At 51.9% G+C, this 21,949-nt stretch overlaps 2 protein-coding genes across 5 annotated transcripts; both read right to left on the bottom strand.

Moving 5' to 3' along the window:
• Positions 1-934: 934 nt before the first annotated feature.
• Positions 935-11,078, bottom strand: panx2 (pannexin 2). The gene is made up of 7 exons (XM_062460969.1): positions 10,978-11,078; positions 7,712-8,469; positions 6,474-6,850; positions 5,544-6,281; positions 4,031-4,169; positions 2,575-2,760; positions 935-2,271 (listed from the first exon to the last, which is right to left on the bottom strand). Exons 2-7 carry the CDS (start codon positions 7,938-7,940, stop codon positions 1,961-1,963), a joined length of 1,980 nt encoding a protein of 659 aa, XP_062316953.1. The 5' UTR covers positions 7,941-8,469; positions 10,978-11,078; the 3' UTR covers positions 935-1,960.
• A 1,241-nt stretch (positions 11,079-12,319) lies between these two features.
• On the bottom strand, positions 12,320-21,421 carry mlc1 (modulator of VRAC current 1). Of its 4 annotated transcripts, none has more exons than XM_062460966.1 (12): positions 20,812-21,416; positions 19,716-20,295; positions 19,493-19,582; positions 19,351-19,404; positions 18,056-18,157; positions 17,645-17,746; positions 17,314-17,382; positions 16,831-16,947; positions 16,400-16,456; positions 15,715-15,763; positions 15,400-15,555; positions 12,320-12,436 (listed from the first exon to the last, which is right to left on the bottom strand). In XM_062460966.1, exons 2-12 carry the CDS (start codon positions 19,992-19,994, stop codon positions 12,402-12,404), a joined length of 1,110 nt encoding a protein of 369 aa, XP_062316950.1. In that variant the 5' UTR covers positions 19,995-20,295; positions 20,812-21,416; the 3' UTR covers positions 12,320-12,401. The 4 variants fall into 4 exon arrangements, with proteins under 4 accessions (XP_062316950.1, XP_062316948.1, XP_062316951.1 ...); XM_062460964.1 differs by having other exon boundaries at positions 15,715-15,837; positions 20,812-21,411; XM_062460967.1 differs by having other exon boundaries at positions 12,341-12,430; positions 20,812-21,421.
• Positions 21,422-21,949: the final 528 nt, after the last annotated feature.

Raw genomic sequence — 21,949 nt, 5'->3', positions numbered from 1 at the left:
CGAGGAGTAAACATTTGCAGTTTGTTACCGGCCAGTTCATGGCAAACACGACCATGACATGACATCTATGACTCTAGAGCAGTATAAGTATAATATTAAGTATGCAATGCCTTTTAAAATTAAAAACATGTTGTCACTGATTTGCTTCTATAGATATGTAGGATACTGTAGTATCTGAGAAAGCTGGAAACCGTTTGTACTATAAGAGAAATGAGGAATGCTGACTGCGGTTAAACGTTGTTGGTTGACCTTCTATTGTTGTTTTTCGTCATTCAGACCAAATTGCGTAGAAAACAATTCTTAAGATTAAGATCATATAAAAACTTCTCGAAAGGCCTACATTGCGAAAAGACACGGAAGGCCAAGTGGGTGGTGCCCCTTCGTGTCGACAAACTGCAATAACCGCCACAAAAATGTTTTAGTGTAAAATGTGTTTTATTTATTAATAATTTCGACATGTGACAGCCATGTTACCTCATAGATAATTTATTAACAATAAATAGTTTTATCACAATTAGTGAAATAAAAGCTTTTTAGAGCAGTTACCTACAGAGAACATGCTCACGTATACACTTGTGCTACGGGTGTTATCTAAAGTGCTTTTTGATACATGAGTGTGCTTTAATAGTCTATCAAGGGCTAGTGAGCCACCAGGTGTTGTGATAATTTAATGAAAACATGAAAGATGATCAAATCTTTATCTTCTATCTTGTCCAGGGACATTTCTGCCCTCCGATAGGATTTGGGATAGCCCCTATACTTTCCTTCTTAGTGATGTGTTAAATATCAGTTTACAATCTTGGAAATTGACCCCCAAATTCTGACTGCCCTCTCAAAATACCTACCCTGATCTCATTGCTCATGAATGGAGTATTATAATCCATCACTGCATAGACAATAAGCTGACCAACCGTCTATTTTATTTTTCACTTGACTTCCACACATTAACTGTCACTGCGCTATATGGGAGCACATCCCATACTACTATATTCTGTATATATCACCACACCAGACAGTTGAGTTCTTGTCAGTTGTCACCGGACATCTGCCTTAGCCAAATAAAATACCCTCTGACAGTTCATCAGGTCGTTTGAGTCTCTGGGATGAGTGACATGTGTTCCTTGGGTCATCAAACTCAACCCGATGATCACTTCCGTCAGTTTGACCCCTGGTGAACTGTCCCGGAGAACGTCAAATGGTCATGAATTTATGAAAACTTTGCTTTTTCATCCAATTTGTTTTTCACGCCACTAACAATAAGATACAGTGCTTTTTCAGAATGATATGTTGTATTGTATTGAATGTAGATCATGTCATAAGCGCATACATTATTGCGACAAATATTTTGTCATATTGTGCATATAATCTCAGTGCAGATTGTGACAGGTGTATTGCATGAGCTACCTGTTTAACTCTGTTAAAGGGACAATAAGCATAAGCAACTAGTACTTTATTCGTTATATCTACCTATCAGAGATGCAGTTGAGGTGAAATATGTGAGAAAAAGCTTCTAACAGTATGCTCATTCAACCTCATCATCCATGGGAACCTTTATTTTGTTTCTTGATAGGAGAACAGGAAGTCTGCATCTTGTTTCCTGATCTGGTGGACGAGTGTTTGCAAGTTGACTCTCGATCTAAATGAAGCTAGCCCACCCAATAGCAGCCTGGTAAATCCTCCTCTGCCGAGAGGTAACCAGCCTTGTTGTTGATTAGCGAGCGTTGCCTCCCTTAGATGAACGTTGATGACTGAAACCTGTCTCACGGGTGTTTCATCCTGACCTACGACTGACTGAAAACACCAACCAAAGGCTCTCCAGCTCTGTATGTGTTATTGTTGTTCCTCGCCCCGTCACAGCAGTACGTACGTGTGCGGGCGGAGGAACCTGGAGGAGAGGTTGCTACGTGCTGGGGGGTGACTGGGATGGAGCAGGTGTGTGCAGGTGTCTGCAGGTGTCTCCTCAACACTCCCCAGCAGTGATCAACTCCCCGGGTCTCTCTGCCAGCCTGTCTCTCCTCCCCGCCTCCTCATCCTCCTCAAACAGGGTGTGGTGCATGGCTAGCAGCTGGTGGGCGGGGGTTCTGGTGAAGGACTCTAGCTTGGTGTCTGGCGCCTCCTGCTGGGGAAGGAGGTCCTTAGCGAGGGGGGCGGGGCTCAGGGGGTCACCTGAGGAGGGGGGGTTGGGGCTGATCCCGTTAAGATAGGTGCTGGTGGGGAGGGTGACCGTGGAGAAGGCTGTGTTGGTGGACTCTGGGCTGCCGTTCGTCTTCTCTGTAGAGGAGAAGAATAGACAGCGGTAAGTTCCGACCAAGTCATTTGATTGGACAAGAGGCATTCCGTGATTCCATGATTGTCTTCGACCGTGCTGACGTTGAGCAGAAATGCACACCCTCTCGTGTGATATTGCTGGAATAATAGAACCGGGAGAGGCTAGAGGTTAAATGAAAGACCAGTGGACTCTTTCCCCTGTTCTTTCAAACTATCGGGCAACAGTCAGGGAAACTAAAGACAGACATGGTCAGGTTCAGGTTTCCATGGTGATAACCCCCCCCCTGAGACAGGGAACTAAGCTACCTGTGATGGAGGCCGACACGTGTACGATGGTGTGCGTGCCTTCTATGAAAACAGCGTCCAGGGAATGTTCTGGAGGGAGGGCCTCTGCGATGACCGCCTCCACCTTGGGCTTACGGATGGTCAGCATGTAGGGATGCACGTCCAGGGAGAAGTTACGAGTATGCTTCTTCTCCATCGCACTCAGATCTGTACGTTGAAAAGAACAAGTTATCAGTGACAAGGAAAATACAAAAACAAGTTCAGTCAAGGAGGGAACATAATGCTCAGTTTTGTGTTAATAGCCTCTGGTTAACATTCAATAACGTGCAGGGCGTGACCTGTTGAACCTTCACAGGTTGGAGATTAAGTTCAACAGTGCGGTGACAGTCCTGAGAGATGCTAAGGTGTCATACTGTAGGTGATGAATACGGTTAATATTCTTCAGTACTGCCTTATCGGACGGAGATCTGAACACTATCTCGGCCCGAGCAGAGTTACGAGTTTCAGAGACGTAAGAGACTAACGTTACAACATCATGATGACAATTTGAGGAAGATTCAGAGACGTTTTCACAAGTAAAGAAAAAAAAAATGTGATGACTCAGTAAAGATGGCTCTGTACCCTAAATGCCCTGCAGTCTGACCCCGCAGCATGACCCCTGCAGCATGACCCCGCAGCATGACCCCTGCAGCATGACCCCGCAGCATGACCCCTGCAGCATGACCCCTGCAGTCTGACCCCGCAGCATGACCCCTGCAGCATGACCCCGCAGCATGACCCCTGCAGCATGACCCCTGCAGCATGACCCCTGCAGCATGACCCCCGCAGCATGACCCCCGCAGCATGACCCCCGCAGCATGACCCCCGCAGCATGACCCCGCAGCATGACCCCCGCAGCATGACCCCCGCAGCATGACCCCCGCAGCATGACCCCCGCAGCATGACCCCCGCAGCATGACCCCCGCAGCATGACCCCGCAGCATGACCCCGCAGCATGACCCCGCAGCATGACCCCGCAGCATGACCCCGCAGCATGACCCCCGCAGCATGACCCCCGCAGCATGACCCCCGCAGCATGACCCCCGCAGCATGACCCCCGCAGCATGACCCCCGCAGCATGACCCCCGCAGCATGACCCCCGCAGCATGACCCCCGCAGCATGACCCCCGCAGCATGACCCCCGCAGCATGACCCCCGCAGCATGACCCCCGCAGCATGACCCCCGCAGCATGACCCCCGCAGCATGACCCCCGCAGCATGACCCCCGCAGCATGACCCCCGCAGCATGACCCCCGCAGCATGACCCCCGCAGCATGACCCCCGCAGCATGACCCCCGCAGCATGACCCCCGCAGCATGACCCCCGCAGCATGACCCCCGCAGCATGACCCCCGCAGCATGACCCCCGCAGCATGACCCCCGCAGCATGACCCCCGCAGCATGACCCCCGCAGCATGACCTTCTGCTGTGAGACTCACCTTTAGCTGTGGGAGGGTACTGGGTACCCTTGCTGTCCAGCAGGGGAGCCATAAAGGTCTCGGCCACCGTTTTCCTGCGAACCGGTTTGGGTTTGTCAGGCTTGGTGTGGTTCTCCAGGCGAGTCAGCGTCAAGGGTTCCTGTCCATCAGAGGAGACACATTAACATCACCCTAACCCATCACCCTAACCCATCACACTTACCCATCACCCTAACCCATCACCCTAACCCATCACCCTAACCCATCACCCTAACTCATCACCCTAACCCATCACCCTTACCCATCACCCTAACCCATCACCCTAACCCATCACCCTAACCCATCACCCTAACTCATCACCCTAACCCATCACCCTTACCCATCACCCTAACCCATCACCCTAACCCATCACCCTAACCCATCACCCTAACCCATCACCCTAACCCATCACACTAACCCATCACCCTAACCCATCACACTAACCCATCACCCTAACCCATCACACTAACCCATCACCCTAACCCATCACCCTAACACTCCCAGCTCTGGCTCACACACAATAAATCATCCCACAGCCCTGTTTACAGCACATAATAACAGCATATTTAGCTGTGATTCAAGCAGATTAGGTTACACAAGTGTTCTCTGTCTTTAGAGGGTTATAATTGGATAACTTTCTGCCATCTCAGGCTGTCGCTGGCCGAAGGGCCTGTTCTAATGGAACAACACACCGAACCCACTCAGCAAAACTCACATGTGAGTTGCTGAGTGCTCTGCTGAGCAACCTGAGCAACCTCTGCTGAGCAACCTCAGGCACACACGTGCTGCTGTGCTGAGCAACCTCAGGCACACACGTGCTGCTGTGCTGAGCAACCTCAGGCACACACGTGCTGCTGTGCAGAGCAACCTCAGGCACACACGTGCTGCTGTGCTGAGCAACCTCAGGCACACACGTGCTGCTGTGCTGAGCAACCTCAGGCACACACGTGCTGCTGTGCTGAGCAACCTCAGGCACACACGTGCTGCTGTGCTGAGCAACCTCAGGCACACACGTGCTGCTGTGCTGAGCAACCTCAGGCACACACGTGCTGCTGTGCTGAGCAACCTCAGGCACACACGTGCTGCTGTGCTGAGCAACCTCAGGCACACACGTGCTGCTGTGCTGAGCAACCTCAGGCACACACGTGCTGCTGTGCTGAGCAACCTCAGGCACACACGTGCTGCTGTGCTGAGCAACCTCTGCTGAGCAACCTCAGGCACAAGTGCTGCTCTGGTCGTTTAGAACAGCAGTTGAGCTAATCAGTTCCTACATTCTCACTGATAAGCTACCTCGAAAGTACAAATTAAGATGATGATTGATCCATGATCACCCGCAAAGGCAGGGAGAGAGAAAGAGAGAGAGACATGCAGCACATGGCCAAGGACTCCGTGGCTTCTGTGGCGCTCCAAACGATCCCTTTCAAACAAAATAAATATACAAAAACACATTTTTGTCTCCATCAAAATAAGGGGAGAGGTTTCAGAAGCCACACACCTTGAAGGGTTGAGGTAGGGGGTTGGAGGAGGGGATCCACTTGATCTTCTTGCGAGGGCGCTTGATGACGAGGGGCTCCCCCCCGAGCTCCCCGACCCCCAGCACGGACGGGTCCAGGCCAGGGTCCACGGTCTGGATCCCAGAGTCCCTCACCGTGGGCGTGGCGTCGTGGTTGGACTGGGCCAGCGCGGCCAGCAGCTGGCGCACCACGTTGTCGTACATCAGGTCGCTCTCGTTGGTGATGAAGTCCAGCCGGTTCAGGGACTTGATGTGGTCGCGGTTCTCGTTGCAGAACATCGCCAGGATGTTGATGTCGCAGAACTGCGACTTCTGCCACCGCCGCCGCGTTTTGATGCCCACCTTGTGGAGCTTGTCGAACACAAAGTTGGACTTGCGCACCACGAACAGGTGCAGCAGGTTGATGAGGATGATGAAGTTCATGGTGCAGAGGAGAGAGATGTCTACTGCCGCCATGATGCGCTGCAGCTGCACGGCGGGGACCTTGCAGTTGACGCTCAGCCGGAGGTCCGGGATGCTGCTGGTGTCGGGGGGCTCTCCCAGGGCGCAGGTGAACTCGTCCTGCCGCTGCCGGTGGTAGTAGGAGCTGAGGTAGGAGATGGGGATGGAGCTGAGCAGGATGATGGCCAGGTGACGGCCGAGGTACAGCTTGGCCAGGAAGTTGCTCTGTCCTCGTCTCTCCAGGTATTTCTCAAACAGGTTCTGTTCTGGGCTCTTCTCCTTCACATACGAAAACAAACCAAACTGGGTTGGAAATGCTCGCGCCAGGTTCGCTTTCGTGAAGAAATCTGTAACTGTTAAACTAAGACAGGACTACTGTAACTGTTAAACTAAGACAGGACTTCTGTAACTGTTAAACTAAGACAGGACTATGTGCACGGCATCAACACAACAATGGCAAACAGTTCGGACCTTCTCTGCGTTTTCGATGATCTCCCGGCGTTCCTGCTCTGTGATCCCCGGACCTTTGGACTGGATCTGCTTCTCGATCTTGGGGGCCCGCCCCTCAGCCGCTCGGTGGTAGCAGTTATCGATCTCGTGGAGCAGGAAGTTGAGCTCGGAGGTGAGGCGGGTTGACCCGAGGAACTCCCAGCCCAGTGCCGGGATGTACATGATGCCCGCGAAGGCCAGCAGGGCGTAGGGCAGGAACTTGTGCTCAAACAGGGAAGGTCGGAGGTTCTGTTCGATCCCGGGAGGGGCGTCGCGGAGCTCCGTCCAGCAGTAGCCACGCGCGTACAGGGCCTGATCCCTGGTGAAGTTGTGGGGGGTGTAGCAGTAAATAGACTCCTCTGGGATCAGAAAGGGAGACGATTAGTCTTCATTCCACACAGTGAACCACTTCAACATTCACCTAGCACACGACTAGCATGTACAGTGGTCCACCCCTCCATCTCCCCTAGCAAATCTCATTTCATGAAATGACCAATAACTGGACGGTTTATCTAGCTCTACTTGGTTTAAAACCATGTGACAAACATGTTCTCTTTGAGGTCTGCATCCCATGCCAGTGACACAAAGTGAAACCACATGCTTCTGCTCGAACTCGTTTTTTGTGATGATTACACTCTGTCTAAGGTCAATGACGATGTCCTCAGTCCAAACGGAGGTGACAGGACCGAGAGGAGAGACGGGGGGAGATGTGGGGTGGTTCCTCTCTGGCAGCGCCCAGCAGGAGAGTCACAGCTGGGTGCTGCTGCTATGCAGACAGTCTGACTCAGCATCCAGCTACCCCTCTCATCCTCCTGTTCCTCCCCCCTGTTCCTTCCCCCTGTTCCTCCCCCTGTTCCTTCCCCCTTTTCCTCCCCCTGTTCCTTCCTCCTGCTGCTCATCTACATTCCCCTCCTCCCCCTTCCTTTCCCCTCCCCCCTCCCCCCACTCACTCAATTCAACTCAATAAATCTTTATTGTCCCTGGAGGACAATTTGTCTCCTCCTTCCCCCCGTGTTTCCAGACACTCTCTTGATCTCCCTCTGACACGTTTCCTACCCAACCCTCCCAACGTGCCTCAGCAGACACGTCCCAGTCCGGCCCAACACAGGGACCCTCCGGACTTAGACTAGACCCAGTCCGAAGGAGAACCAGCCTGCCTGCCTGCCTGTTCGGATCCGCACACTGACAGCGCCCCCTACTGTCCCTCCGCCAGCACTGACCTGCAAAGTTCCTGGTGAAGACCAGAGTGACCAGCAGGATGGGGATGATGACGGTTCCTATGGTGACGACCCGGTCGAAGGGCAGCTCCAGTTTGAGCTGGACCAGCAGTCCGGCCAGCGCCCCGTTCTTCTCGTCCTGGGAAGAGCCAGGAAGGATGAGCTCCTTCAGCTTCTCTCCTGCCAGCAGAGCCGTGGCCATGTCCAAGTTCTGCTCTAGAATGTTCTGCATCCGGGATTTACCTGGGCAGGGTTGGGTCCCCCGGTGACCCTGCCTGCCTCCTGCCTCCGCACACACACACCACACACACACACACACACTCACTCACAGGCAGACGCTCACATGCACTCAGGCTCTCGCTCGCTCGCACAAACGCACACGCTTCAATATTCACCCACAGCCTCTCTCTCTCGGTCTCTCTTGGGGGCGGCTCTCTGAGGTCTGTGGTTCCGTCTCTGCTGGAACACACAGAGGAGAGTCTTGGTTCTGAGTGAGTCTACCACTATGTGTTCTGGGCGTCCACCTCACTGCAACAGGACATGATGTTCAGTAGTCTGGCAGCGAGCACAGCTCCGGAGCTCGCAGCATGCTGAGCTGCCACTGGCCTACTGTCCCCTCCCTCTCTTCTGGGTCTCCAGCAGGATGACAGGGCCCCTCCGGTGGGGAGTGAGGCGTGTGTGTTGGGCTCCAGGGATCTGTATGTTGGGGCTGAGATATCAGCGTTCTGTGCCCACCGCATCCACTTCCCAGCTTCACTTTCCTGCAAGACAAACATTGAGCCATCGGGTCTCTTTCAGCACACAAACAGAAACCAGGGGTTTTGAATGAAAAGAGTTCAGGAAAGGGTGCTAGTGCTTGTGGTCATCACGCCTGCGGTCAGGCACTTCTCCTTGCAGTCCAGGAGTGCCTGTGTTCCTGTAAACCCCCTCAGAGAACCGGAGGAATGTGGTCAAACGTCTCGAAGCAGGGAGGGGGGGGTTGCCTTCATCGAGGGCAGTGAGGAACAGCCCCCCCCAAGCCCCCACCTCACAGAAAAATAACTGTGGAATTCTAATTCCTATCTGTGACATTATTGTTAAGGTGACTGGATGATAGTACCGTGCCCTGGAGATTGACGGTGTCACAACAAGACCAGTCCCTTGAATCTAAGAGGATGGTCTATTAATGAACACCATGCTCACACTATGGTTCCAGCTGTCAGTCAGGGTAAGCTTTCTGTGTGTGTGTGTGTGTGTGTGTGTGTGTTAAGGACTGCATACACATTAGAGGAAGGTTATGTGAATGTCCTTCTCAGGAGAGTGAACGCATGCACCGTCCCTGCTCACTCCTTCTCTTGCTCTCTCTCTCTCTTGCTCTCTCGCTCTCTCTTGCACTCTCTCTCCCTCTCTTGCTCTCTCTCCCTCTCTTGCTCTCTCTCTCCCTCTCTTGCTCTCTTTATCACGCTGTCTCTTTCTCTCTTTCTCTCTCACTTATTATTTATTTCTCTCGCTTACCATCTCTCTTAACGTCTCTCTCTTCCTCTTCCTCTCTCTCTTTCCCTTTATTACTTTGTCTCTCTCCCTCTTTCTCCCTCTCTCTCTGTATTGCTCATGATGTCTCCCTCACCCCTTCATTGGTCTTTTAAAAATCACATAATGTTCCCTGAACTAGACACGTGCATGCTGGTGTATGGAGAAGAAAGAGAGGGAGAGGAGATCAGAGCATAGCAGAGGGTGAGAGAGCAGAGGGAGAGAGAGGAGAGTGAGAGAGAGGAGAGGGAGAGGATAGGGAGAGAGAGGAGAGTGAGGTCGAGGAGAGAGGGAGAGTGAGAGAGATGGAGAGGAAGAGGAGAGTGAGAGAGAGGAGAGTGAGAGAGAGCAGAGTGAAGGAGAGGATAGGGAGAGAGAGGAGAGTGAGAGAGAGGAGAGTGAGAGAGAGCAGAGTGAAGGAGAGGATAGGGAGAGAGAGGAGAGTGAGAGAGAGGAGAGTGAGAGAGAGAGGGCGAGGAGAGAGGGAGAGTGAGAGAGAGGGAGAGGAAGAGTGAGAGGAGAGAGGGAGTGAGAGGAGAGAGGGAGAGCTAATGAGGAGAGGTGTGTATGAATCTCTTATCGGAGTGTTCTGATCAATAGAATAAATAACCAAAGCTGCCCCTGCTGACCTCCAGGCTGGGCCCAGAGGTGGAGCGTTGTCTGCCCCTGCTGACCTCCAGGCTGGGCCCAGAGGTGGAGCGTTGTCTGCCCCTGCTGACCTCCAGGCTGGGCCCAGAGGTGGAGCGTTGTCTGAGGGAGGACCTTCACAAGGATACAGTGTGTTTCTCCTAAACGGTATAGTATCACAACTATGCAGCATAACACCGACATGGCCATCAAACAATGTATATGATAACAATTCACAACCCAAATCAAATGACAAAGTCTACGCACAAAAACTCTGAAACTCTGGCTACATTTAAACGGGAGGAAATGTACGTCAGAACATCTCATTTTAAAGAGACAATGTCATATTTCAACCACTCGTCTTTTGGCAGTGATGAGAGAGAGAGCCCTTGGCACCGGTCCAGTACTTCAGATTATACCCCCCAGTTTCAGAGTGCTACAAGTGTTTAACAGGGAAGCCATGTCACTGGGACACTATAACCCCGGTATGGTCACTGACAGCAGTTAGCCTAACGAAGAGCGCCAGATTCAGTTATTAGAACCGACACATTTCCGACAGCGGCATGAGAGAGTGCTCGAGGAACTGTAAATAGCGAGGAATTTTACGGTAATGTCACCGTTCTCTGACCAATCCTTAGTACCCCTAAGCACAAAACACCGGGGTTTTAGTGTGTTCACGTTACGAAACCGCTCGTTTGTAGTAACTACTCGCTGACTGAGATCCCTGCAAAACACGAAACTATAAAACAGAATTGGTTTTCTGACACAGCGGTCGGGGTGGGGTGAATTCTTCCAAGTCACATTTAAGTAAAACCACACAAAACGTTACGATTAAAAATCAAGTCAATAACACAATAGCTTTTCAGCACCAGGGCCGGTGACAGCTCCGGTAAGAGGGCGGGATGGGGAGCGTCTGTCGGCGTGAGAAAGAGAGGGACAAAAGGGGGTAAAGACTTGAGTCGGACTCTCGTTCTTGTGATATGTAATACCTGTATCACCTGCTCTCCTGTCAGAGACGACACGAGACATCTTCGGTCCGCCATTCACGCAAAACCTTTAGGCTAAAGTCGAGATTCCTCAAAGACAAAAATACACGAATTTTCATTCAGAGGAAGGAAATCTAATGTACTTACAAGTCCTCAGCATCCCCGGCGAGGTAAGAGTTAATCTGCAGTGCGGGCGAGCCGTTACACCGTGTATCCGGGCACACCGGTTTGTTCCGCCTCTACCCCTCCTTCCCCCCCCCCCCTCCCCTCCCCTCCTCTTGGTGTAATGACACAATAGGAATCAAGTGTATTGCATCGCATCCACGCTCTTTGCTAAATCGAAACGCGAGCAATCGTATCAACCTATTACGAATTGAAGAGAACCGCTTGAGTTTGTTGGGAAATGATTGACTCTCGCAATTTCAATCATCAACGGATTCAGTTTCTAGAACACGTAATTATGATGAGAATATCTTAACATGTCATCATTTCATGAGGCGCTCAAGCCTCAAACTCATAACTGTGCTGCAGGTCTGAGCTGAACGATGCAAGCCGGTTACCCAGCGGGAGAACAGCGTTCGGTCCGCAAGCAGGCAGACCCCTCTCTCCGGGTCCTAATGTCACCCTCGCCAGATGTGCTCTGTAGGTTCAGGGGTGTGGTGCATTGTTGCGACGTGCATGATTATCGTTAGTTGGAATATACTGTACCCACACGTCAGCGATTTCTATGTACATATGTTAATATAAGTTTTCTCTTTGAGCTTCCCGCATTACCCGAGGCGGTAGAATGAATGCGCACCAAAAGGTCGGACACAAGTCTCCTCAAGCCGGTTTCCGCCGGTTATGTTGCCGCGACTACTGACTGGTTACTAACACGCTGGGCAACACCACATCGTTTGTCGCTGGATGCTTGATTTGTACCATGATGTACGGCTAAAGTCTGAAACTTAACTTCATGTTAGAGTTAGGCATCTTGTCTTGGCTATAGGCTACGATACTGCCGAAAGAGACAGTCGATAAGCAGGGATCGATTTGATGAACCAGCACTTGTAAACCAGATCATATTAAAAAGATCACACGTGATCTCGAGAGTAATGACAGTTTTATTGGCCTTGTGAAGAAACGCAGTTTATCAAAATATTGTACATTGACCTATCTTACATCATTGTCAGACATGCAGTGTTTACTTAAAGTGGTACCCTGTAGTTCTATATTCATGGTTTCTGGAACTTGAAATAGGAAGTTATGAGAACAGTGAGTTTAGAAGTATGTCTACAGTTGCTTACATGAAGCAGATTGTTAAAGTATAAAAGTATCAACACACAGCATGCATCAAAGAGAACATCTGATAACATCTACATCTGATATCTTATCTTCTCCTCCTCCCTCCTCTTCCTCCTCTCTCCTCCTCCTCCTCCTCCTCCTCCTCCATCTCTCTCCTCTCCTCCTCCTCCTCCTCCTCCTCCTCCTCCTCCTCCTCCTCCTCCTCCTCCTCCTCCTCCTCCCTCTCCTCTTACTCTTCTTGTTACTGAGCCATCTGGACCACCACAGCCCTCCAGGCCTTGTCTTTGTCAAAGTCTTGCAGCGTTCCGTTGGAAGCCTGTTGCTGAGAAACAATAAAGAAAGTTTGTCATGAACTACTACACTGTTTACCACCATCATCATCACCATCATTATTATTCTGCCTATCAGATTCTCCGTCACTATTTGTGTGTGAGTGCAGGCACCTGTGTGTTAGTGTGTCCTGTATGTGCACAATGTGTACATCTGTTTATGCATCTGTGTGTGCACACGGGTGGTGACAGTGGTGTGTGTGTAAGTGTGTGTGTAAGTGTGTGTACCTCTGACAGTGGTGTGTGTGTAAGTGTGTGTACCTCTGACAGTGGTGTGTGTGTAACTCTGACAGTGTTGTGTGTGTACCTCTGACAGTGGTGTGTGTGTAAGTGTGTGTGTGTGTGTACCTCTGACAGTGGTGTCTGTGTAAGTGTGTGTGTGTGTGCCTCTGACAGTGGTGTGTGTTCAAGTGTGTGGGTGTGTGTGTACCTCTGACAGTGGTGTGTGTGTAAGTGTGTGGGTGTGTGTGTACCTCTGACAGTGGTGTGTGTGTAAGTGTGTGTGTGTGCACCTCTGACAGTGGTGTGTGTGTAAGTGTGTGTGTGTGTGTACCTCTGACAGTGGTGTGTGTGTACCTCTGACAGTGGTGTGTGTGTAAGTGTGTGTGTGTGTGTGTGTGTGTACCTCTGACAGTGGTGTGTGTGTAAGTGTGTGTGTGTGTGTACCTCTGACAGTGGTGTGTGTGTACCTCTGACAGTGGTGTGTGTGTGTGTGTGTGTACCTCTGACAGTGGTGTGTGTGTACCTCTGACAGTGGTGTGTGTGTGTGTACCTCTGACAGTGGTGTGTGTGTGTAAGTGTGTGTGTGTGTGTGTGTACCTCTGACAGTGGTGTGTGTGTGTACCTCTGACAGTGGTGTGTGTGTGTGTGTGTGTGTGTGTGTGTACCTCTGACAGTGGTGTGTGTGTAAGTGTGTGTGTACCTCTGACAGTGGTGTATGTGTGTGTGTGTACCTCTGACAGTGGTGTGTGTGTAAGTGTGTGTGTGTGTACCTCTGACAGTGGTGTGTGTGTACCTCTGACAGTGGTGTGTGTGTGTGTGTGTGTGTACCTCTGACAGTGGTGTGTGTGTAAGTGTGTGTGTGTGTGTGTGTGTGTACCTCTGACAGTGGTGTGTGTGTAAGTGTGTGTGTGTGTGTGGGTGTACCTCTGACAGTGGTGTGTGTGTACCTCTGACAGTGGTGTGTGTGTAAGTGTGTGTGTGTGTGTACCTCTGACAGTGGTGTGTGTGTGTAAGTGTGTGTGGGTGTGTGTGTGTGTGTGTACCTCTGACAGTGGTGTGTGTGTGTGTGTGTGTGTACCTCTGACAGTGGTGTGTGTGTACCTCTGACAGTGGTGTGTGTGTGTGTGTGTGTACCTCTGACAGTGGTGTGTGTGTAAGTGTGTGTGTGTGTGTGTACCTCTGACAGTGGTGTGTGTGTGTGTGTGTGTGTGTACCTCTGACAGTGGTGTGTGTGTGTGTGTACCTCTGACAGTGGTGTGTGTGTGTGTGTGTGTGCCTCTGACAGTGGTGTGTGTTCAAGTGTGTGGGTGTGTGTGTACCTCTGACAGTGGTGTGTGTGTAAGTGTGTGGGTGTGTGTGTACCTCTGACAGTGGTGTGTGTGTAAGTGTGTGTGTGTGCACCTCTGACAGTGGTGTGTGTGTAAGTGTGTGTGTGTGTGTACCTCTGACAGTGGTGTGTGTGTACCTCTGACAGTGGTGTGTGTGTAAGTGTGTGTGTGTGTGTGTGTGTGTACCTCTGACAGTGGTGTGTGTGTAAGTGTGTGTGTGTGTGTACCTCTGACAGTGGTGTGTGTGTACCTCTGACAGTGGTGTGTGTGTGTGTGTGTGTACCTCTGACAGTGGTGTGTGTGTACCTCTGACAGTGGTGTGTGTGTGTGTACCTCTGACAGTGGTGTGTGTGTGTAAGTGTGTGTGTGTGTGTGTGTACCTCTGACAGTGGTGTGTGTGTGTACCTCTGACAGTGGTGTGTGTGTGTGTGTGTGTGTGTGTGTGTACCTCTGACAGTGGTGTGTGTGTAAGTGTGTGTGTACCTCTGACAGTGGTGTGTGTGTGTGTGTGTACCTCTGACAGTGGTGTGTGTGTAAGTGTGTGTGTGTGTACCTCTGACAGTGGTGTGTGTGTACCTCTGACAGTGGTGTGTGTGTGTGTGTGTGTGTACCTCTGACAGTGGTGTGTGTGTAAGTGTGTGTGTGTGTGTGTGTGTGTACCTCTGACAGTGGTGTGTGTGTAAGTGTGTGTGTGTGTGTGGGTGTACCTCTGACAGTGGTGTGTGTGTACCTCTGACAGTGGTGTGTGTGTAAGTGTGTGTGTGTGTGTACCTCTGACAGTGGTGTGTGTGTGTAAGTGTGTGTGGGTGTGTGTGTGTGTGTGTACCTCTGACAGTGGTGTGTGTGTGTGTGTGTGTGTACCTCTGACAGTGGTGTGTGTGTACCTCTGACAGTGGTGTGTGTGTGTGTACCTCTGACAGTGGTGTGTGTGTAAGTGTGTGTGTGTGTGTGTACCTCTGACAGTGGTGTGTGTGTGTGTGTGTGTGTGTACCTCTGACAGTGGTGTGTGTGTGTGTGTACCTCTGACAGTGGTGTGTGTGTGTGTGTGTGTGTGTGTACCTCTGACAGTGGTGTGTGTGTGTGTGTACCTCTGACAGTGGTGTGTGTGTGTGTGTGTGTGTGTGTGTGTACCTCTGACAGTGGTGTGTGTGTGTGTGTGTGTACCTCTGACAGTGGTGTGTGTGTGTGTGTGTACCTCTGACAGTGGTGTGTGTGTGTGTGTGTGTGTGTACCTCTGACAGTGGTGTGTGTGTGTGTGTACCTCTGACAGTGGTGTGTGTGTGTGTACCTCTGACAGTGGTGTGTGTGTGTGTGTGTACCTCTGACAGTGGTGTGTGTGTGTGTGTGTACCTCTGACAGTGGTGTGTGTGTGTGTGTACCTCTGACAGTGGTGTGTGTGTGTGTACCTCTGACAGTGGTGTGTGCAGGTTGTCGTCCCACTCGGGAGCCTCCATGCGGAGCTGGGTCTTGTAGGAAGCACAGCGCAGCACGGTGGCCAGAGTCAGTACTGCCTGCACCAGCAGCAACACCATCAGCATCACCAGCAGGATGTCGTACGACTGCTGCGATGCGCACACACACACACACACCATCAGTCCTCTACTGACTCCAGACCTGCAGAATGTCATACTGCATTCTGTGATAATGTCTAGCCTGGAAAACCCGACTGCAAGCTACAACCCTGGAGCCTGGTATAATCACTGAGGGGACGTTTTGCTCACCTTGTCTGCAGGCACCTCGTGCAGGAAGATCTGTACCACGTTCAGGACACTGCAGGACAGGAAGGCAGCAGCAGAGAAGAGCAGGGGAGAGGTGACACTACTGATGGCTATCAACATCTCCACCTGGAGAGGAGGAGTGGAGGGGAGGAGGAGGGGAGGAGGGGAGGAGGGGAGGGGAGGGGAGGGGAGGAGGGGAGGAGGGGAGGGGGGGGAGGGGAGGATGGGAGGGGGGGGAGGGGAGGGGAGGGGGGGGAGGGGGGGAGGGGAGGGGAGGGGAGGGGGAGGATGGGAGGGGGTGGAGGGGAGGGGAGGGGAGGAGGGGAGGGGGGGGAGGGGGGGGAGGGGAGGGGAGGATGGGAGGGGGGGAGGGGAGGGGAGGAGGGGAGGAGGGGAGGAGGGGAGGAGGGGAGGAGGGGAGGAGGGGAGGGGGGGGAGGGGAGGGGAGGATGGGAGGAGGGGAGGAGGGGAGGAGGGGAGGAGGGGAGGAGGGGAGGGGGGGAGGGGAGGGGAGGGGAGGGGAGGAGGGGAGGAGGGGAGGAGGGGAGGAGGGGAGGAGGGGAGGGGGGGGAGGGGAGGGGAGGATGGGAGGAGGGGAGGAGGGGAGGAGGGGTGGGGAGCAAAGGGCTGGTAAATGATAAAGAACTGAAGAGGTTGGACAGGGAGAAGCTAAAGAAGACAGACTCACCAAACATCTGCTGGGGTACTCTGCCACCACATGACTGGCAATGGCGCTGGGGAAACACTGCAGGAGACACAGACATGGAGATGTGGACAGAGAACACTGTCACCTCCACATGATCTCACAGCCAGTATACTGTCACCTCCACATGATCACACAGCCAGTATACTGTCACCTCCACATGATCACACAGCCAGTGAACTGTCACCTCCACATGATCACACAGCTAGTATACTGTCACCTCCACATGATCACACAGCCAGTATACTGTCACCTCCACATGATCAAACAGCTACATTATGTGGAAGCCACAGCATCCTAATGCCAGTTTAGTTTCAACTTCTCTTCTCCCTCTGCAGACCCGGAGCAGCACAGGGCCCAGTGGTGACAGCAGAGCTTTGGGAGTGACAGGCTGTGTGACGCTGCAGACCACGTACCGCCACCAGGACCCAGAAGAAGGTGACAGACAGGTAGGGTCCAGGGAGCAGGATGTCTATGTTGAGAGCGATGATCCCTCCGAACACGGCAGCGATCCCCACGATCACCTGGATCACCTGGAAGGGACACGTCTCTGGTCACTCCAGGTGACGTCTGTCTAGTGCATTTTCCTCAGCGTCAGTCTCTGGTACAGCGAGTGTACACTACCTGACGTTAGAGAGTCAGGTGGCTGAGCGGTTAGGGAATCGGGCTAGTAATCTGAAGGTTGCCAGTTCGATTCCCGGCCGTGCCACATGACGTTGTGTCCTTGGGCAAGGCACTTCACCCTACTTGCCTCGGGGAATGTCCCTGTACTTACTGTAAGTCGCTCTGGATAAGAGTGTCTGCTAAATAACTAAATGTAGCCATTCTCACGTGTCTATGAGATGATTAAATCCTGCATAGAGGAGGTGTTTGGTAGCTTGCAGAGTGTCCGTACTCACAGAGTAGGCCTTCAGGACCCGGGTGGGGAAAACAGCAGGAGTCAAAACCACAGGCCTGTCATACACCAGCTGAGACGGAGCAGGAGAGAGTGAAAGAGAGAGAGAGAGAAATAAGGGAGAGACAGAAGAGTAATAATGAACAAAGGAAATTTAATTGGAGGATCTCGGTAGATAAAGCCATGTCTTATAATGAGGTCACACACACACACACACACCTTCCTGTGGCTGCAGCAGTTGTTTGCAGAGCGAGCTGACACACACACACACACACACCTTCCTGTGGCTGCAGCAGTTGTTTGCAGAGCGAGCTGACACACACACACACACACACCTTCCTGTGGCCGCAGCAGTCGTCTGCAGAGCGAGCTGACAGGATGACAGTGCTGGCCATCAGCACCTCCAACACGATCATCAGGAGGAGGTTGAAGTTGATCTGAACAGAGAGGAGGAGGGTGGAGGGTGGAGGAGAGGAGGGTGGAGGGCGGAGGGGAGGAGGGCGGAGGGTAGGGTGGAGGAGGGGTCACAGGTGAGGGAGGAGGGATCCATGATGAGATGACTACAGCCAGCAGACTGGAGGGTGACTACAGCCAGCAGACTGGAGGGTGACTACAGCCAGCAGACTTGAGGGTGACTACAGCCAGCAGACTGGAGGGTGACTACAGCCAGCAGACTTGAGGGTGACTACAGCCAGCAGACTGGAGGGTGACTACAGCAAACAGCAGAGGAGACATGCTGGACTCACGTTGACTGCAGACGGGCTGAAGACCAGCTTACAACCAAACCACACCAGGCAGGTGGTGCTCACCGCGAACGCTGACACATACACCACCAGGAAGTCTGACACCTGGGAAAGACATGGGTGGAGCTTTACAGGTGTTGACCTGAAGCAAACATCTCCAGTGTTCACCTGTAGCAGAGACCTTCAAGCTCAAGTCTTGTATTGTCAGGTACACAGAACAACACAAGGTCAGACTGGTGATGCACAGAACAACTCAAGGTCAGACTGGTGATGCACAGAACAACTCAAGGTCAGACTGGTGATGCACAGAACAACTCAAGGTCAGACTGGTGATGCACAGAACAACTCAAGGTCAGACTGGTGATGCACAGAACAACTCAAGGTCAGACTGGTGATGCACAGAACAACACAAGGTCAGACTGGTGATGCACAGAACAACACAAGGTCAGACTGGTGATGCACAGAACAACACAGGGTCAGACTGGTGATGCACAGAACAACACAAGGTCAGACTGGTGATGCACAGAACAACTCAAGGTCAGACTGGTGATGCACAGAACAACACAAGGTCAGACTGGTGATGCACAGAACAACACAAGGTCAGACTGGTGATGCACAGAACAACACAAGGTCAGACTGGTGATGCACAGAACAACTCAAGGTCAGACTGGTGATGCACAGAACAACACAAGGTCAGACTGGTGATGCACAGAACAACACAAGGTCAGACTGGGCACTGAAATTCTTAAGACAAGACAACGCAAGCACCTGGCATAACATATAAGTACACAGAACATAAATTCCATCTATGCTAAGCTTAAATAAGTAAACCTCCTAAATATACAGATAAATATAAATAATACAATATACTAAACCCTAAAAACACATAATAACCTATTGCTAACCCTATAAACCTATTCTAAACTAAGTTAAGTACAGTGACCTTGTCCAGAGTGGTGTTTTTAGAACATTAATGAAAGATTTTCAGGCTGACTCCCTGACCTGTACTTGTTTGTAAGAGTTTTTTGTTTCGTTATTTTATTAAACTCCAGTGCTTGCGTTATTCTTTTACTAGATTATTAGCCCTTCCCTGTCAAAGAGTGCAAGGCAAGTTGGAAATACATACACAAGCACTGATATACTGATATAGCACAGGTGTGAAGTCTATGGGGGGCTGAAACAGGGCCAAAGGTAAAGCCTGAAACGGATCAGACCGGATCACGGCTGTTCCCGGTTCCAGAAATGTTCCATGAAAAGAAAAGCCCAGTGGTGGAGTGTTGAGTCTGAGCTGGACTCACCGCTGCATGTCTGTTGTGGGCGATGGCCAAGCAGGCCACGGCAGCAGGGAGGCTCTGAGACACAGACACACGGGCAGGAAGTCAGAGGGCATCCTGAACAACGAGCAACAAGACACCAGCGCTCCCGTCAGCGCTCACTTACCGAGCCAGCCGCACAGCGCAGGTAGTCCATGGCAACCGGAAACACATTGCCCAGGTACAGAGAGAATCCGGCTGTGATCAGCAAACTGCCCTGGAGACACACACACGCGCACCCCCCCCCCCGCACACACACACACACAGGAGTCAGATCGAAGCACTGAAACCGTACTAAATGGCGTCACGAGGCGGTCACGAGGCGTTTTGCCTTTGACCCTTCGTCTTACCCCCAGGAGTACGCTGTAGAGCCAGGCACGGCAGCTGAGGCAGGATTGGAGGCAGGGGTGGAGGCGAGGCGAGGCCGGGGCGAGCTGCAGGTCGCTGGCCCGGACATCCACCGTGTAGCTGTCCCTTTCCGGCCGGCCCCCGTGCCCCCCCTCCGACCCCCCCTCCGACCCCCCCTCCGACCCCCAGTCCCCCCGCTGGCTCAGCACTCCGGCCCCCCTCTCCAGGGTGATCATCTGGGCGTAGCTAAACTCCTCCCTGGGGGAAAGCTCTCTCTGCATCCCCCTGGAGGCCCTTACAGCTTCCCTGGAGGCCCTTACAGCTTCCCTGGAGGCCCTTACAGCTTCCCTGGAGGCCCTTACAGCTTCCCTGGAGGCCCTTACAGCTTCCCTGGAGGTCTAGACAGCTTCCCTGGAGGTCTAGACAGCTTCCCTGGAGGCCCTTACAGCTTCCCTGGAGGCCCTTACAGCTTCCCTGGAGGTCTAGACAGCTTCCCTGGAGGTCTAGACAGCTTCCCTGGAGGCCCTTACAGCTTCCCTGGAGGTCCGGACAGCTTCCCTGGAGGTGCTGAGGTGGGCTCACCTGGTTGGGAACACAGAGGTTGTCTCAACCAGGCCTGGGTCAACACACCAACCCTACTGTACCACTGCTGTACACTGTCGACATGCTACCAAGCTGAATTTACACTTCAACACTCAGCTGTGTTGAAGTGAACGTAAAGCACTTCTAGTATTTGATCTGCAGTCATAACAGATCTCTTCACTGGATCAGTTCCATCACTCACAAAGTTTCTCGAATTAACATTAAGCTGCTGTTAAAATGAGTTTGGCTGATCATCAAAACCTGGTCTCCCTAAGCTGAGAAAGCGGCACTTTCAATAAACAGGCTTTGTTACAGTCTAGTTATATTCAGTCAGTACTAGCAGGCATGGAAGCATGAGATGTCTGCCTGACTTCATAAACAACCCTCCCTCACCCCTCCCCCCCTCCCACACCCCTCCCTCCCTCCCCTACAGGGAGCCTCTGATTCACACTTTTATGACTTTCTTTGTCAGGTCAGCTGAGGTCTGACCAAGTTCTCCCCCTCCTTGTCACTCACCTGTTCAGCTGTCAGACTCTCTGCACCTCTCCAACGTCCAGACTCCCAGAGTATCCCTCACACTCACACAGTTCTCCCAGCCACTAATAGTTTCTTCAGATCCTTCTCTCTCTCTTAGCCTCTCCCTCGATCACACTCTCTCTCTCTCTCTCTCTCTCTCTCTCTCTCTCTCTCGCTCTCACCCTCTTCCTCCCTCTCTTCTTCTCTTCTGCGTTGTTCCAAGGAGAGAGAAAGAGGTTTTGGAGTTTGTTCAAAGAGCAGAACAAACGTCCATGTCTTGGCTGTGGCAGTGCTGTGTGTGCGAGAGAGAGACAGACTGAATCACAAAGAGAGAAGGGGCTCTCTCAGGGGGCAGAGCTGCCCTGGGCAGTCCCTTTCCCTCCCACCTGCTCAACACGCACTCACAGTGTACAAACACACTCAATATGCACTTATACAAAACACACACACACAACACCTTTGTGCACACAAACACACACACGTACACAGAGATACACACACATGCATTTGTGCACACAGAAACACATGCACATACTTTAGCACACCCATAAAGTATGCAAACAAATCGACACGTGCATTAACTGACACATGTACACACACAAACACTTTCCGATACAGAAAGACCAGGGAAACACCAACACTTCCTCTTCTCTCCTCCTCTCCTCCTCCTCTCGTCCTCTTCCTCTCCTCCTCCTATTCCTCTCCTCCTCCTCTCCTCCTCTCCTCTTCCTCTCCTCCTCCTATTCCTCTCCTCCTCTCCTCCTCACCCTGCATCCCTGCTCTCTCTGTCCTTCTCCCCCAACATGGAGACAATTGTATAATGTAAAAGTAGTATGGTGGTGTCTTATATGTTATTAGCTGTCTGTACATGTTGTTAATAAGTAGAGTAGGTGGCTCTAAGGGAGTCAGGTGGCTGAGCAGTTAGGGAATCGGGCTAGTAATCTGAAGGTTGCCAGTTCGATTCCTGGCCGTGTCAAATGACGTTGTGTCCTTGGGCAAGGCACTTCACCCTACTTGCCTCTGGGGGAATGTCCCTGTACTTACTGTATGTCGCTCTGGATAAGAGCGTCTGCTAAATGACTAAATGTAAATGTAACAACATAGTATTGTGTGACCAGTGGATCAGCTGAGTTTGTCT

Source organism: Osmerus eperlanus, chromosome 5 (genome assembly GCF_963692335.1).
Source record: "Osmerus eperlanus chromosome 5, fOsmEpe2.1, whole genome shotgun sequence".
NCBI classification, from domain to species: Eukaryota; Metazoa; Chordata; class Actinopteri; order Osmeriformes; family Osmeridae; genus Osmerus; species Osmerus eperlanus.
This window is presented reverse-complemented; position numbering and strand designations above follow the sequence as displayed.

Bases quoted from the DNA above. Each gene is read 5' to 3' on its own strand.
- panx2 (XM_062460969.1), bottom strand. From the start codon at position 7,940: ATGCAGAACATTCTAGAGCAGAACTTGGACATGGCCACGGCTCTGCTG. The intron at 6,851-7,711 runs GTCAGTGCTGGC...TTCTGATCCCAG, and splicing joins CTTCACCAGGAACTTTGCAG to AGGAGTCTATTTACTGCTAC. The intron at 2,761-4,030 runs GTGAGTCTCACA...TTCAACGTACAG, and splicing joins GTACCCTCCCACAGCTAAAG to ATCTGAGTGCGATGGAGAAG.
- mlc1 (XM_062460964.1), bottom strand. From the start codon at position 19,994: ATGCAGAGAGAGCTTTCCCCCAGGGAGGAGTTTAGCTACGCCCAGATG. The intron at 16,457-16,830 runs GTACGTGGTCTG...TGTCTCCTGCAG, and splicing joins TCTTCTGGGTCCTGGTGGCG to TGTTTCCCCAGCGCCATTGC. The intron at 15,556-15,714 runs GTGAGCAAAACG...TGCGCATCGCAG, and splicing joins ACGAGGTGCCTGCAGACAAG to CAGTCGTACGACATCCTGCT.